The sequence below is a fragment of the Protopterus annectens genome, chromosome 11.part0 (assembly GCF_019279795.1).
Source record: "Protopterus annectens isolate FY-2018-M chromosome 11.part0, PAN1.0, whole genome shotgun sequence".
NCBI lineage: Eukaryota > Metazoa > Chordata > Ceratodontiformes > Protopteridae > Protopterus > Protopterus annectens.
The window spans coordinates 1,096,321,631-1,096,338,875 of record NC_056745.1 but is presented as its reverse complement, the minus strand read 5'-3'; the positions used below and the strand labels follow the sequence as shown (position 1 = coordinate 1,096,338,875).

The 17,245-nt window shown below is 34.8% G+C and overlaps 1 protein-coding gene across 1 annotated transcript in view; it reads left to right on the top strand.

Annotated features, from left to right (window-relative positions):
* METTL25 (methyltransferase like 25) overlaps positions 1–16,804 on the top strand; it is a 1,435,064-nt gene extending 1,418,260 nt beyond the window's left edge. The window contains exon 12 of the mRNA XM_044088437.1: positions 16,406–16,804. Coding sequence (XP_043944372.1) covers positions 16,406–16,495 — 90 coding nt within the window. The 3' untranslated portion in view covers positions 16,496–16,804. The remainder of the gene's footprint in view (positions 1–16,405) is intronic.
* Positions 16,805–17,245: the final 441 nt, after the last annotated feature.

Genomic DNA, 17,245 nt, shown 5'->3' with positions numbered 1-17,245 from the left:
TATTACTTTTTACAACATGTTATCTTTGCAGTTACCTCACACTCTGTACAAACTCACTTGGTAACTAATAGCTATTCATTTAAAATATCAGTTTAAATATTAAATGTGCCCTTGAAATGCTGTTGACATTTGACAAAATATAATCTGAACTGTAAAATGAATGACTTGAAAGAAGTGAAGTAATGCATAGATTTCAAAGACAGTTCTTGACACTACAGTAAAAGTAAAAAATATATATTCACAAGGAAGTATTGAAATGTTTTAGTCTTCCTGTTAAAACAGCTGTCAACATTTTGCGATATCAGAAAGTTTGAAGAGCTAGAAATTACTATTCTTTGTCTTTATAATGATTATTAGACATATGTTAGACTCTGCTTAGTTTAATGAATTGTGACATATGTTTATGAGGAAAAGTGGACTCAGTTACTCACATTGGACTACACATTCCTGGAAACTCAACTGAAATGTCCCCAAATTACTTGTGAATTTAAATGAAACTGCCTGATTAATAAGCATAACTTACTTTAACAACCTGAATCCATAAGCTGTCTGCTCTATATATGCTTCATTATATATGTCGCTTGCATATGACAGTCTCTAGAGCACACGAAAAAATACATATTATTTTTGCAACATGCTATATTTGCACTAACCATACATTCTAAACTAACTCAATTGGCAGCTGACAAGTTATTTATTTGAAACATCAGTCTAAATATTAATTGTGCCCTTGAAATGTTGTTGCCATTTTGACAAAACAAAACCTGAATTGAAAAAGGAACGATTTGAAGAAGTGAAGTATTGTACAGATTTCAAAGACAGCTGTTGACACTGCAATATAAGTAGAAATGTATACATGCAAGGAAAAATTGAAATGCTTTATACTTTTAGTTAAAATAGCTTATTGTTAACTTTTTGCTTTATCAGAAAATATAAAGAGCTAGGAAATTGCTTTTAATTTGTTTTTATAATGTTTACTAAAGTGATGTTAGTCACTGACTTGTTTAATGGATTGCGAGTCATGTACAAGACGGACTACTGAATGTTATTTCTGTTTACCTATGTGTGCTGAATTTCTTTTAAAACAAGGGAAAGAAAGGGAAGGGAAATCTCTGTTTTTGGTCAAGGGAGGAGAGGCTTAAGAGTATTCTAACTGCCCCGAGAACTCTCTAAGATGCTATAAATACTATTTGATTAATACTTACCTAAGGTATGTCATGATTACCATATAGGTAACTTCACATTCATTCTAGACCTGATATGATTACCCATTCTGGAAGCAGGAGGTGCCCTGTGCAGGATGGGAATTGTCAAGGTGATCATAGTTCATTCTTAGACTCTGCTTTGTAAATCTATAAATATGTAAAAGCACTCCATACTAGAATGTAGGGCGCCTCTACTCAGAGTCAGGATATCACTGATAAGCCATGTCTTTTCATAAGTGTAAGTTGAAGTTGGTGAGCTGAAGATTGGCAAGTAAATGAAGACAGTACACCTACAGTAAATTCATATTTCATTGGTAATCACTCATTGTCTCCTACAGAGTCATTTTAGTCAAATTATTTTAGTAATAATCTATTTGTTGTTGGCTTATTTAGTGTATGCTCCTCTGTTGCATTTAATTTATCCAAAATGACATATCTGACATATTTGGGATCTCTTAAGGGTAACTAAATACTGGATATTTTCTAAGTCAACTTAATAATTGTTTACACTACTAACATTCCATCCTAATATATAAAATACAATAGAACAATAATAGAATAATACAGAATTTCATATCTCTTTTAAGAAAATTCTCCATATAATGATTTAACATATGGAGCTCAGTTGATATTGTTGGTTAAAGGTATGAGTGATAATCCAATAGATCTATCTTTATCTATTGGATTAGAAATTGCTTTCATTCCATGTTTAATGGGAAATTTATATTTACTTGTGTTTGATACTTTAGAATTAATGTTTTATACAAGTACTTTTTCAAAGCATGACCAGAATTTTGCCGTACTTGTATTTAAAGAAGAAAGAACATTAAATTACACTCCCAAGTTTACACACATAAAAATAACATTCAGCATTATCAGAGAATATGGTATAACTACTATAATCAATATTTTAAAAAAAGGACGCAAAAAGTTTCTTCCAACAATAACTTGAAATTGATTTAACGTTATCATTAAATACTAATGGCTTAAATAATGCAAATAAAAGATCAAACTTAGTAAAATATTTAAATCTAAATAAGGCACAAGTAGTATTTCTCCAGGAAACACATCTTAAGACTAATGATAGCTTTATTTGGAACTCTAAGGGACTATAAAGTCTTAGCTCAATCTTCCTATAGAACAAAGACAAAAGGAGTATCAATTCTCTGGAAGAAAAACATAATCTCTCCAAAAGTTATTTATAAATATGAAGACAAAGGAGGTCTACTAGCATTTGTTATAATTAAATTTAATAACAGAATATGGACCTTAGCTAATCTATATTGGTTCCCAGGAATTGGAGCAGGAATGGTTAAAAAACACCTAGATTTTATTTCCAACAATTATAAAGGAAATCTTATACTGGGAGGAGACTTTAATTGTACCTTACAAGCTTCTGAAACCACCAATAAGTCTTTTCGCATAGCAACTATTTCAAAATCCTTAAAAAGATGGATTGATTCATTTCATTTGATAAACACTTTTAAAGTAAAAGATGATAAATCCTTATTATTTTCCCATAAAGACCATAGATTTGGAACACAATCCAGAATAGACAAATTATTTGTAGTTCAAGATTTACAAACAAAATCCTCAACTTTTCAGTAGTTCCATGCTCCTTTTCAGATCATGGCTCTCTGATAATGAAGCTCCAGATAGAGTTTAAACCTTTAATCCTCTCAACTAGAATGCCATCATATATCATGAAAATTAAAGAATTCAGACCCTGGATGTTGTCAGAACTACATTTATTTCTTGAAATTAATAATACAACAGAAATCAGTAGAGTCATGGTTTGGGACACATTAAAAGCATATTTATTTGGTAAGATCATTAGCTGGTACAAAAACAAAGTCAGAGAATGGCAATCTAAAAAAATTAGACTTGCAAACCAGACTCTTGACAGCAAAATCTAAAAAAAAATCAGAATTGTCCAGAAGTCAAAAAAGAAATAGAGGAATTAAATAAAAAATATAATGAAATTCTAACACACAAAACTTGTCTAGTCTTAGAAAAATGAAAAATAAACTCATTAGCCTCCTCCCCCAGATATCTACATAACTTATCTACAGGAATTAAAATACAATCTAAAGCAAATAACATTAGTAGTATATATCATGAAAAGAAAGGGAAAAACGTATCAGATATAGGAGACATCCTTGAAGCATTTTGGTTCCATTATATGGAACACTTCAAAAAAGAAGATTTAGATACCAACCAAATAAACTTAGATACAAACCTTATCAATAGAAAAAAAAATTTCCCGAAAACGTAAAACTAGACCTACAAAAACCTATATCCTACAAAGAAATTGTTGACAAGATAAAAAAAGTAAATCTAACAAAGCTCCAGGGATAGACGGTATAATTACGGAAATTTATAAACTCTTCCCTTCAAAAGTAATCTCCCTTTTTCATAAAACTTTGCTAGAAGTCCAGTCAGAAGCAAAAATAGCACCCTCATGGAAATATTCTCTCATAACACCAGTTCTAAAGGATAATAAACCATCAGACCTTTGCACCTATATATATAACAGACCTATATCATTACTGAATAATGATTACAAAATATGCATGTCAATCCTAGCTAACAGAATGAAAATCCCACTTTCAAAAACTTGATTTTTATATAACAGGCACACACATGATAATATTAAAAGGATACTTGCTCTTATAGACTATGTGAATAAAGAAGATCGAGAAACACTTGTAATCGGATTAGACATAGAAAAAGTCTTTGATTCCCCCACCTGGGAATATCTATTTAAAACGTTAGCATTATTTGAATTTCTTCCTCCGTTCATCTTATTACTACAAAACATATATATTAATAACAGCCTACATTAAATTAGGTCCTTTCACCTCAGAATCTATCCATATAATGAAAGGTACTAAACAAGGATGCCCCCTTTCCCCTATTTTATTTGCTTTGGCTATAGAAATACTTGCAGAAATAATACACAATAATCCAAGAATAAAAGGAATAAAAGTCTATGACCAGTACATATCTAAAATAATGCTTTTTGCTGATGATATTTTATTAACCCTATCAAATTCCTGAGGGTCATTAGGAGAGCTAGAAGAAGTAATGGAGAAATTTTATAAGATTTCAGGTCTACACTTTAATAGATCAAAATCAAAATTTCTATTTTTAAATAAGAAAAAAGAGCTACAAGTTACAGATAAATCCATCATAGGAAAACAAGAACTTATGCTAAATTATTTAGGAATAGTGTTATGCAAAAATATAAATGAAACAATATTAATAAATTATAAAAACATTATTGAAACAATAAAAATATATATATATAGAAAAGTGGAACACAATTATATTAACTTTTGAAGACAGATTGCAATTGCCAAAAATACTATATGTATACAGTTAATTCCCGAAAGATGCATTCTTAAAGAAATAAACCCATGTTTAATAAAATTTCTGTGGTATCCCAAAAAGAATAGAGAAGCTCTAACTCATCACATTAGACTCTGGAAACAAGGAGGATTGATCTTCCCAGAAATAGAAACATATATAAAAGCATGTGTGCTTAAAACTACAATAGACTGGATGAACCCAAATTAGTTTGCCAACTGGAAAGAATTAACAACGGCTATATTAACAAATGAATTTAATCTGTTAAAAAAATTTTAATAGTAACAAATCAAACAAACCCTGGTACATACTATGCATAAGTATACAATATAATATAACAAAACCTTCTAAAACAACACTGATTAATCATTACATCAATTACTTTAAGAAACTTATCAATGCAAACATAGATCTAAAACTTTGGTTTGACCTTTTAACCCCATTTACCATCACTAAGAAATTTCCTCACCAAATATATAGGGAAACAACCTCCTGGGAACAAAATGGATTCTTATGCTGGTTTCAATGTGTAAATAAATTAAATGTTTTAGATATACATATGATAAAAACTGCTTACAATATTCCAACACAGGACTGGTTAACCTTACAAAGCATTCTAATGTACACTCAAGATTTATGCAGCTTAATTAATAATTCCTCATTTAAAGATATTCCAAATCTAATATGTTTTCTGTATGAATTTATATATAATAGTTGTGAAAAGAAAAATTCCATTTCAAATCTATATAAAGAGTTAATAACATATAAAACAATTCCCAAACCATCATACTGGCAGTTCTTAACAAAAGGTCAGTCATTGCAGTTAACAGAAGAAATTAAAACTAACATCGTACTATCAGTTAATTACACCTCTAACACACAGTACTGGAAAATATTTAACTGGAAATACTTACATAGAAAATTTTTAACACCAGATAGAATTAAAAAGATCAGTTCTACTACAAATGGTTTTTGCTGGAGGTGTGAAAAGTCAAATAAAGCAGACTGGATTCATATTTTTTATGAATGTAATAAAATTAAATCATATTGGAAAGGAATCAATCATTTTTTACAAGCTTTATTTAATTAATTCTTTACCTTAACTAAAGTATTGATTATACTAAATGTAAATGAAGGTCCCTACCTGAATAAGACAAATATGTATTTGTTATGGACAATACTTGCTATATCTAGGAAATGAAATAACCAGAAGGTGGAATTCAAATACACCCCCGACCTTGGAAGAATTCTACACTTTACTGAAGACAACTGTATCGATGGAAATGAAAATCAAAGAACTACAAATCTTTCCCAGGCCATTGGTAAATAATCCTTGGAAGAAAGTTATATCTTTGTTGGAGACACTGCAATAATCAATATTGTATCTCTGATAACTGATCTGTTAATTCTATATTTAATAACTTACAGTGTATATAATTGAAAGTCAGGCTGTTGTAAATATTGTATATAGTTGTTTAAAATGGTATTTAAAAATATTATGTAAATGTTATTTTAATTGAAAATAAAAAAATATTTGAGGGGAAAAAAAAGCAGTCACCCTGGAATATCCCCCTTTGGATTTTTATCCCTGGAATAATAATTCATCCTTTATCATGGCTTAACTGTAAAGTGGTTTGCCACAGTTTCATGTCTGTAATCAGTCATAGTAGGGTGTAACTTATACATTTTAAGTACTCTTGTATCCATGAATGTGGGATACTGTCAAATAATTTTTTGTAGTCTATCCATGCCATACTTAGATTCTTCCCATTTTACAGTTCTCCATTATGAGTTTATTTAACAACAAATGTTCCTTTTTTCCATATGACTTTCTTTTATTACCGTTTTTGCCATGATTGAATGTTCTTCTAAATGACTATAAACTCTGTTGGCATCAGTTCCAATGTAAAGTTTATACGTCATTGAAAGGCAAGTTTTTGGTCTGTAGTTTTTAGGATAGCTTGCAGGTTCACTCTTAAGTAGGAGCATTGTTTTTCCTGTTGTTAACCAGGTTGTTGTCTGTTCGGGGTGCGCATAAAAATAGTTTTTCCACTGGTTAAATCTTAATGTAAAGTTGGTAATAATTTTAGCCAGATGTTAGGTACTGCATCTGGGCCTGGGGTTTTGCAATTAGAAGATTTACATAACTTTGTTTCTTTTTCTCTGCTTGTTACTTCATCCCAGTTTGTATCCTGTACATTTGAACTTCTTATTCTTTCTTTTACTTCTTCTATCCATTTAACATCTTTGTTATGTTCCACAGGTTCTTCATAGATATTTCTCCAAAATTATTTCTTCTTTTTTGGTGGTGTTTCATTTCCGTTTACCTTGTTTCCCAGTTCTCTATAATACTTTTTGGGTCATCAGTGTATTGCTTATTTTTGTACTTTTCCTTTATATTTATCTGCATATCTTCTATGTTTGTCTGCCTGTGCTGATATTTTTAGTTTATTATTTGCAATAGTACATGATAGATCTTAATCTGTTCTGATACTGCACATTGCTTTTAACATGTCTATCTTTCTGAGTATTTTTCTTGATCTGTTTTCTCTTCTATAATCTTCTAACAGTGACACCTCTTGTCTTAGTTGCTTTATAGTTTTCTCTGTTTGATACTTCCATGATGGCATTTGATTTCTCCCCTTCCTTTTCCTTACTGTCCTGTGTTTTTGTGGTAAGACTTTGTTATTAATGTAGCTGCATAGTAATATACCCTGTTTACTTCTGTTATATCACATGAATATCTACAGATAGTCCTAATTACTGTGTTCATTTATCAAATGTTTTGGGCTTTATGGACTTTCTGCAGTCTGTTTCTTTAATTGAACTTAATATGTCCGTCCATCTCTGTTAAATCAAGCAACTGTTCTCTTAGATCATTTTTATCAAAACAAAGGGCGCATTCTTTGTTCTCCATTTCCTGCAGGCATTCTACAGAAAGTTCCAGAGCCTGTTCCTGTGCCATATTCTCTTTGGTTTTATCCTGTGTCATCCATTGATCTTTCATATGTTTATATGGGAACTCACTGGCTTATCACTCCACAACACAAACTTGTGTCAGTGTTGTCACAGTTTCCTGTTCCTTTCCCTGCTGTGCAGCTCCATCTGAAATTTTGTACTGCTTTCCTATGGAAGGCTGCAAAGTATCTTCATATGACAATTGATCAGATGTTTCTCTTCATTCGGACCCTTTATCATCTCTCCATTCAGATCTGAATGTAGTGTGTGTGTGTGTGTGTGTGTGTGTGTGTGTGTGTGTGTGTGTGTGTGTGTGTGTGTGTGTTCTCATGGAAGGAAGTTGGAACTTTGTTTTTCTGCATGTCAAAGGACAGAGAAGGCCTGCGAAATGTGCTCATGCTCCAGATGTGCTGGCATCTTTTGTTAATGTAACAAACAAAGATGAAAAAACAATGAAATGTACTGACTAGAATGACTTATCTTTTTAAATAATCCTTGGATGAAAGTTTTGGCCTTTACTGATTTGCATCTGTCAGCTACTTAAATATTAGACTATTGTTACTACTGTTGGGTTTTATTCATTATTTTTTTGGTGTAAGGCTTCTATATATATATATATTGTAAATAGTTATAATCTTGTTTGATCTAATATCCATTTCATTATGCATCCTGAATGGGTCTTTGGATCCATCCTTGTATCCAACTCGGCCATTTCTTCCAGACATATGATCCAAGCCTCAAACTCCTCCCTCTCCCATAATGCTTCACTCCACCTCAAACCCCCAGATCTCATTTGCTGCCTCAGTACTCCTGAAGTACTGCCCAGCTTTCCTACTGTGGAGGCAGTTGGGGGCAGACTTTTGTTATACCTAGACACGTGAACAAACATATGAAACGACAACTGGGTGTTAACTATAAAACCCAGAGGTTACTATGTTCCCTTTTCCCTACCTCCTCGCAGTTCCAGGATGTATCTCCCTGATGTGCCATCCAGTCAGATGGAGAGTGCCCTTCTAGATGTTCAAAGTCTTCTAGAAAAAAAGAGTCATCCAGCAGGTCCCAAGTAAACAACTAGGATGCAGAACTTACACTACTTTTTGGTGCCAAAGAAAACAGGGGACCTTCAGCTGATCTTGGATCTGAGCAGTCTGAATTTGTTCATAAAAAAGTTGAAATTCCTCATGGTTATGATACAATCCATTCCGCACTTCTGCGCAAGGATGATTGGATGTGCTCTGTACATCACCAGAATGCATAATATAATATCAAAATAGACAAGCGCTGCAGGAGTTATCTGTGCTTCAGGCTAGGGGCTCATCATTACCAATTCATAGCACTGCCCTTTGGTCTCACTAGTGCCTCCCAGGTGTTCACAAAATGCATGGCAGTGGTTGCAGCTCACCTCCGTCTGCAGGGATTCCTGGTGTTTCCATACCTGAATAATTGGCTCCTAATGGCACCTACAAGGCATCAACTACTTCAGGCTATTCAGTCTATGTTGCAACTGTTCAATTGCATGGGAATTACACTGAACATGGCAAAATCCAACATGTCTCCTGTACAGGACATCGAATTCATAGGAACGCAATTGAACACAACCACACAGATAGCAGCCCTACCTCCACAGAGAATAAGATCCTTAAGACAGCATGTTCAGCTCTTACTAGATACCCCAACACTGCCAACTCAACTGGTCCTCATGGCCCTAGGTTCCATGTCTGCTGCCATTCTTCTGGTCCTTCTGGCCAGGTTCTTCATGTGAGTTTTCCAATGGATCCTAGCAATCCAATGGTCCATTCTTCTCCATCCATTGTCAACCCCAATCAGGCTAACTCAGATTTGCAGGCACCATCTGCAATGGTGGATCCTTACAGATGACTTCCATCTCAGCAGACCCTTCATTCTTCCTCCACCTGTAGCTGCAGTGATCACAGATGCCTCCCTGTCGGGGTGAGGGGAGGGGCATTTCCAGGGAAAGGTGGTCCAAGGCACATCGTCCATGACAGAGACCAAATTGCACATAAATGTGCTGGAGATGAGGGTGATCCTTTTGATGATGCAAGCCTTTCAGGACTGCCTTCCTCTCGGGACAATTGCAATTCAATTCTTACAGACAATATGTCAGTGGTTTGGTAAATCAACAAGTGGGGGGGTACCCATTCATAACCTGTTGTATGGGAAAGCCATGAGGGTTTAGGAATGGGCAATTTATTCAGACTGCTTACTCATTGCAATGCGCATCCCACGGGAGTCCAACGTTATGGCGGACAGACTGTGCAGATCGATCTTAAGTCCACACGAGTTGTCGCTGAATCAGTCAGTAGCGAATCAAATATTCAGCCATTGGGGCCAGCCTTGCTGTGACCTCTTTGCCTCTCCTGTAAACAACAATTGCATCAAGTACTTTGCTCTGATTCCCCCCATTGAGGGAGTCACCCAGGGATGCTCTAGTCCACAATTGGCACCCAGGTCTCCTGTATGCTTATCCTCCGATCCCCAAAGTTACAGAAAGCCAGCAGGTTAAAGACCAATCTAATTATCATTGCCCCTTACTGATCTCATCAGGTATGGTTCCCCTTCCTGTAGTCTCACAGCAAATATCTTTATTATTTAAGTAAATTTAATTTATGAATCTTTAAGGTATTGTGAGTGATGTGTATTTGTATGTGAATATTTATACACAGCTGGCCACCTGGAAGTGTGAACTATTGTTCTAGATGATTGTCACTGTTTAATTGACACCCTAACACCATGTACAGAAAAAGAGACTGTAGATGGAAGGATGGATTTATGCACTGCTGTTTATCTGAGAAAGGGGTTAACATTATTTACACTGTTGTGTGTTGGGTAGCAAACTGTATGGCACACGTCTTCCATTAGATTGCTAGCCTGACTACCATTGAAAGAAATATTAATTAATGTAATTCATATTTGGCTTAATTTTAGAGCAGCCATTGATTGAAGGTCTCTGGTGCTAAAACTCAGAATGGTGGCAGTACTACAGTGCCAGGAAGTAAGCAGTGGGAAATTCTGACAGCCTTCTGTGGGCATTTTGTGTGTGTGTGTGTGTGTGTGTGTGTGTGTGTGTGTGTGTGTGTGTGTGTGTGTGTGTGTGTGTGTGTGTGTGTAAATAATACTATGTGTGAAAGACAGTTACTATAGATAAATGGGCAGTGGAAGGCATCAGTTGACAAAGAGAATGGTAAAAGACTCAGATCTGCAAATGGCCTTTGTGCAGTCTTGTCTGGCTGAGGAGGTTGGAAGCCCATACCCAGGACAGCAGTGCATATTCCCTTCATGTTGTGATGCTAAGTTATACTTTGTAAACTGTTATTGAAACTAACTTGGGTGCACTTTCTTGCTATTACTTCACCCCATGTAAGCAGTGGTTACAGCTCAGCTTCGTGTGTGGTGTCCTGCAACTCCACATCCACATTTGGTTGGCAGTGGTGGGATTCAGACTCAATTGGTGACAGTCCAGCATCACAGTGGCTAATATGTTAGATAGAGAAAGACATGTTTGCAGACACATATACATATTCTCCTGCCTAGGGCCCCATTTGACCGTGGTCCAGCTCTGGTTGTGTGTGAAAATGAGGTAGTTTGCTCATTTCCCTTATTCCTTCAGATAGAGAGTAACAAATGGCCAGTGCAGATTTCTAAAAAGTACTTTCCTATGTAGCCAGTGCAATTTTAGTTTGTTCTTTAGAGGTAGAGAGTAAGACCTATTCAGTAGCTTGAAGATTAAAATGTTAAGTAGGAAAGTACTGATGTGCTGATATTTATTCCATTGTGCTAAATACATCTAAGGATTTTGTTTTCAGCTTTTGAAGTATTAATGGAAGAAGTAAATGCAAAGATTGGAACACCATATTCCAGTCTTGGTATGAGAACATGTAGGGTAATAGCTCTTCTCGTCTCTGATGTAAGGGATTGAATTATTTATGGCAGCAGTCTCCAACCTTTTTTGCATAAAGGCCTGGTTTCATGTAAGACAATTTTCCACGGACCAGCATAATAAATACAACTCATCAAAATGCAGAATCAGTGGGAGTCCTGAGCTTGTTTCCCTGCAACTAGACCATCCCATCTAGGGGTGATGGAAGACAATGACACCCAAAGTGTGTTCCTTATGTCCAGTTTACTCTGTAATTTCATTTTGGTTGCTGTTATTGCAAAAAAACCCACTTCACAAAGACAGGATGTTGGAAAGGGAAGCAGGGTTTTCAATGTTTATTCTAGCAACTTTCTAAGTTTATAAGAGCAATATTTAAAATCTTTCCCTATTATTTGTGTCTCTGTCCAGATTTATTGTGCGAGGGGTTGACAGGTGTGATTGAGAGGTACGCAAACCTAATGGACACCTTTTGCTGAATCTAGAAACTTTCTAAGTTTATAAGAGCAGTATTTAAAATCTGTCATTATTTGTGGCTCTGTCAAGATTTATTGTGAGAGGGGTTGAGAGGCATGGTCAAGAGGTACGCAAACCTAATGGGAACTTTTTTCTGACTCTAGCAACTTTCTTAGTTTCACTTAAACGAATGTTGAAATGTACGAAAAACGCCACAGGAGCAACGGCAACGTGAAACCAAACAGTATTTAATTGGATATCAGCAAACACGGCAATGCAGAAAACTGCTGCTATGCACAGTGGAACAGTAAAATAAAAACAAAGTGGTGTAGTATTAAGCGCTTTTCATCTGCGAAGGTTAACAGACTTCTTCAGATACTAACACACCAATACACAAAACTTTTAAATATGGTGCTGTTGTCACATGGTTAAATATACCCCAAACATTAACCCTTAAATAGTAAAACAACATTACCCTACTAAATAAAGGCTGTACAAGTGATTCAAGCACCATATATACCACGTTATAAAAAGGTGTGTGAACATTAAAAAGTTAAAAATCATAAAGAATTAATACTCTCTACTCAATTATTTAAAAATTTCAAAAACTTGTTAGTCTGACCTAATAATTTATGAATCAGACTTAGAAAATAGTAATAGGAACAAGTAGTCCTGCTATACTGCTCAACATAATACATTGTTGTATGCATTACATATATAAACAATTGGGAACAATCAAATTGTGTTGAAGTTAATTTTTGTGTTGCTTTATGTACCAGTTCTAAAATAAATTTGGAAGGGTGGTGGTGTTGAGTAAATAAAAAAAGTTTTTTAATTAAAGAACATATTAACACCATCATATGCGCGAAGTGTAAGGGCAGAAAATATATCTTGGAGTAGTAAGTCTTACTTTGTGTGGTTAATTTTGCTCGTTTCTACGCCGACCATAGTAGTTGGTTTTTACTTTTTACTTGCATCTACACTAACCGTAACTAGTTCAAATAATAATATACCAATAGGTGCATGTAAGTATGTTACATTGAAACTTAGTTAACTACATACACCTAATTGTGATGGTTATAATAGTTCTAATCACTCTAAGAATGGTCTACGCAAGGTTTAAGGACAGGTATACAAAGAAAGAAGTAAATACCAATATATTGTAGTATAAATTAATTCATACCTACTTCCAACCTTAGCGCAACCAATTTCTTAGTTTTAGTATACAAGTTAGTGAATAAATTTCATTAAGGCCTGGTGATCTACATGCATCTAAGCGTAATTGCCACAACAGTTCTATTTTCTCTAAAAATAACAAGCTTGAGCCTCCCCTTTTCATAGTTTGTAATTTGTTTTCTTGATCCGGAATTTGTTCAATAATTAAACCAGTGCAGGTTGAAGCTGAAAGGATTAATCCCATTAATCCCAAAAAACTATCAGAAGAGAATGTGAGTACCACACCTATACACACAAGTTGAAAGATTGTTAGACTGGAGTCGGGCTTTGGTATTCTAGAAGCTCCAAGCTGGAAGTGAAATGACGACAGGACAAGGGGTGTCTCAAGACTAAAGTGAACAAGTCTTTCCTGAAACAAAATAGATGGTAAAGCCTGGCTGTGGCACAGGAAAACTGAATTTTAAAAGGAGCTGAAGTACTTGATGATGAAGTTAGGGAGGATGGGTTTTCCCATTCTGGGGGGAGGAAGGGTATATGTTCTGGGCACTGTTTAATGTCTCTGGTGGAGACTATGAAGTGGCTGTGCATTACTGTCTGTGGGCAGGCAGGGTAGGCTTGCTGGTGTCAGCCAATAGCAAAGGTGAGGAGAGGTCCATTGCCAATGCTCTTTGCACACCACACCAGTAAGGTGTTACGGAGTATGTGTGAGGGGTGTATAGTAGAAAACACTCTTTGGCAGTAGTATGCCGACTGCCCATGTGCCTCAGTCTTCTAACCAGGTCCAAACATGGGTGAAAGATAGTGCAGAGACAGCTGAGTTGGATTCAACAGACTCCATGAGTGGGAGCAGTTGATAGCCAGCTGTGGAAAGTCAAAAAAAGAGATTTAAAAAATGAATCCCTTCAACTTCATAATGAAATGTGAATTCACCTACCTTAACACAATATGTTAGTATAAATATGTATATTGATGCATGTTGAATACTCACACATAAATAACTGTTTGAATAGTTAATGGTATGTGGGTGGTTGTACTGTTAATTTCAGGACCAGAATTTGTCATTTTGTTGTTTGCTTCAAAAGGGAAAGGCACAAAAATGTTATCAACTGTTTCAAATCACTGCCTGCTTATTTAGAAGTTTCTTTAAATAAGCAGTGATTTCAAACAGTTGGCAACTTTTTTGTGTAGTTCCTCTTTAAAGCAAATAATATTAACCTAAATTCTGGTCCTAAAATTGAAGACATGGTTACTTTGTTTTGATCAGGTAAGTTATAAATTCAGAATAACTTATTTCTGCATTTGTTCTATCATATACCAGACTTGCTGTTTTATCTTTCATGTTTATCAATTGGCACATCTTACAGTTATAGTACAGTTCTACCATTTATTTTATTTATTTATTGACTGGGAAATTCTGACTAAGCATTGGAATCCCTTTTCACGGGAGGCCTGGGGAGAAAAGCTCCACACTTTGCAATAAAATAGCATCAATAAATCACAGTTTATATTACAGCAACTATGCACACATATGCGTATACGTATATACAAGATAGTGGAGAGTGACAAAGTAACAATGGCATTATAAGTAACCAGATACATTGTCTTGTAATAATAATATATTTAAAAGTTAAACCTTACTGTGTTTCTCTTGTGATTCTAAGCTGTGCACATAGTTTTGATTAGTAACAGTACATGAATTACATTTATTTCCTAAGGAGGCATCTTTTCAGTTATCAGTGGTTGATTTATTTCATACTGTATTTCAGGGTGGTAGGGAAGAGATATTTAAGGAACAGAGTACAAGTAGTGAAAGTTTGTTTTACCTTGGTGAAGTGTAGGAACACAGTCATGATCCTTTTTGGGATGCTTCAACTGTAATTTAAAAGTTTGGAGATTATCTATTTGAGAAGTGGGGATATTGGATTTCAGATTTTGGAAATTTTTAGAATATAAAGTTTTACCTGTTGCATTATTTGATTTGTTGATGGCAAACAACATTTTATCCTTTGATTGTAGGGCTTTAGTAAGCCAGTAAAGCTGAAATATGTCTTTAGTTCATGGCATTTTTGTGGATTGTAGATTATTTTATGTATTAATTCTGAGCTATTTGCAGATCCTTCTTTGCAGATACCACATAACAAGCACATCCACCAAACTGAAAACCCTCAGGGTATATCACTCTTAGAGATCCTGTTCTAAGACAGCGACCTCATTGTGAAGTTCCTCCTTCTCCTCAGTAGCTGCCCCCCTTTCCAAAGTGCAGTCCTTTCACGAGACCCCTCCTTCATTAATCAGGAACTATTTTCTCCCTTTTATGTGCATTGTATGATGATGTCATGCTTGTGAATCATGCATCTCAGAACAGTAGCTTCATTTGTGTCCTACTTTGTTTCATTTTCATGTTTTTCTCTTCACACTGCAGCATTTTACTAAATCATAAATGGCATGTGTTTATTCAGAAATGACACAACGTGGAATGCTTTGCACACTTTGTTTCTGAATCAAGCCCTTGACTTTGGAGAAAGGTTGTGAATTGTGAAGGCCATAATTATGAGTAGCCCCAATGCTGTTAATTGTGAAAGTGGGCATTTTTCGTGTATTGTTTTTGGCACGTCTCCTTCCATGGTAAAGAAAACAGGAGTAGTGTATGTAAAAGTAGGGAGTGTAGGAAAGCCCATACACATCCGGCAGAACATGTTTTAAAATGCACATTTTCGCAATTTCAAGAATTACAGTTAGACTTTGAAATATCACTGGAGAGCCTTTACATGGTTCATGTTTTAAATGTGAAGATATGTGCATGTTTTAATCAGTTGTATTAAAACAGTGCTTCATCATTACGATTCGCTATATATACTAAATGGCTTTCTGGTCTGTCATGTGATATATTTGACTACTTCGTCATAGTGTACTATTAATGTATTTCAGCTAAGAGCTTTAGATTTCTAACCTGTTTCCCCACTTCAGCCATAACTAATGTGATTGGGCTGCACAAAATACAGCTGGATGTATTTTGCCAAGCATTGTATGTCGAAGAAGCACTGGCAGATACACAGCTTTGCTAATAGCAGTACATTAAATTGCTTGTACCTCAAATTTGCTAGATCACAGACTAATAATGCAGTTCCATTTTCCTTATTTTTAACTTTATGACCTGAGAAATCTGAGCAATATGTAACAGAATCCAATTGTGCTGAGTGAGTTGCATATTTGATAACTGCCTCCATTTGAAATACTGCAATTGACAGTTTCTAAATTGCTGAGTCTACTTTGACAAATCATCAAATATTCATATGATTACATTACTTTAATTTATATGTATTTGGTTTTGTTTATTATCTTACAGGATAATGTATCATGGTCGGGACTCGTGAGGCTATTTGATCCATTGAAGTCGCCAAGATGCTATGCCATTGTTGCTATGAAAACACAATAAAGCATTCAGAAAATTAATTTGCTCATTATTATTGTTATGGTAGATTGCTTTTAACATTTTTTGCCATTAAGGTTTTCATTTCCATCAGTTAAAATGTGTTTTGCATCTGTATGCTAGATAAGTAACTGATTTTTAAGCAAAAATAGATTACTCATGTATAATTAAAATTGACCCAGTTTAGCCAGTTATTTTTAATGGAATAATTGTACATAATGTATGATAAATCACTGAAAAAGCATTTTTGTAAATACACATTACTTTTGAGATGATATCTGTACATAGAAAATAAAAACTGTATTTGAGAAATGATGGAATGCATCTGGTATTTCTTATTAAATAATATGGGTCTGCTGGCATGTGGGCTGGGCAGGGCATTCACCATCAGGACAAGTGACCTTGATTGGGTTGAGGAGAATGCATTTCATTTGGTGCATTTTAAGGAAATCTTGGGGGTGTACAAGAATGTTAAGCATGAGATCCCAAATAGTGTGCAATTATTTTATTTCTTTTTATTTGTAAACCATATGTTTATGATCCTCTGGTAGTAATTCATTAACTCTCTTAAGTGCGTTGGTGCTTTCAAATATAAACTAAAGTCATTGGCATATGACATATTGGAAAAGTGTAACCATCTATGCTATTTTATGTACACTATGTAACCATTTTTTTCCTTTACTACACATTTCATATGAAGTCCGAAGAGTTATGGGGCATCCCTGTTTAATTCCTTTACTTATTTGTGTATTTTCC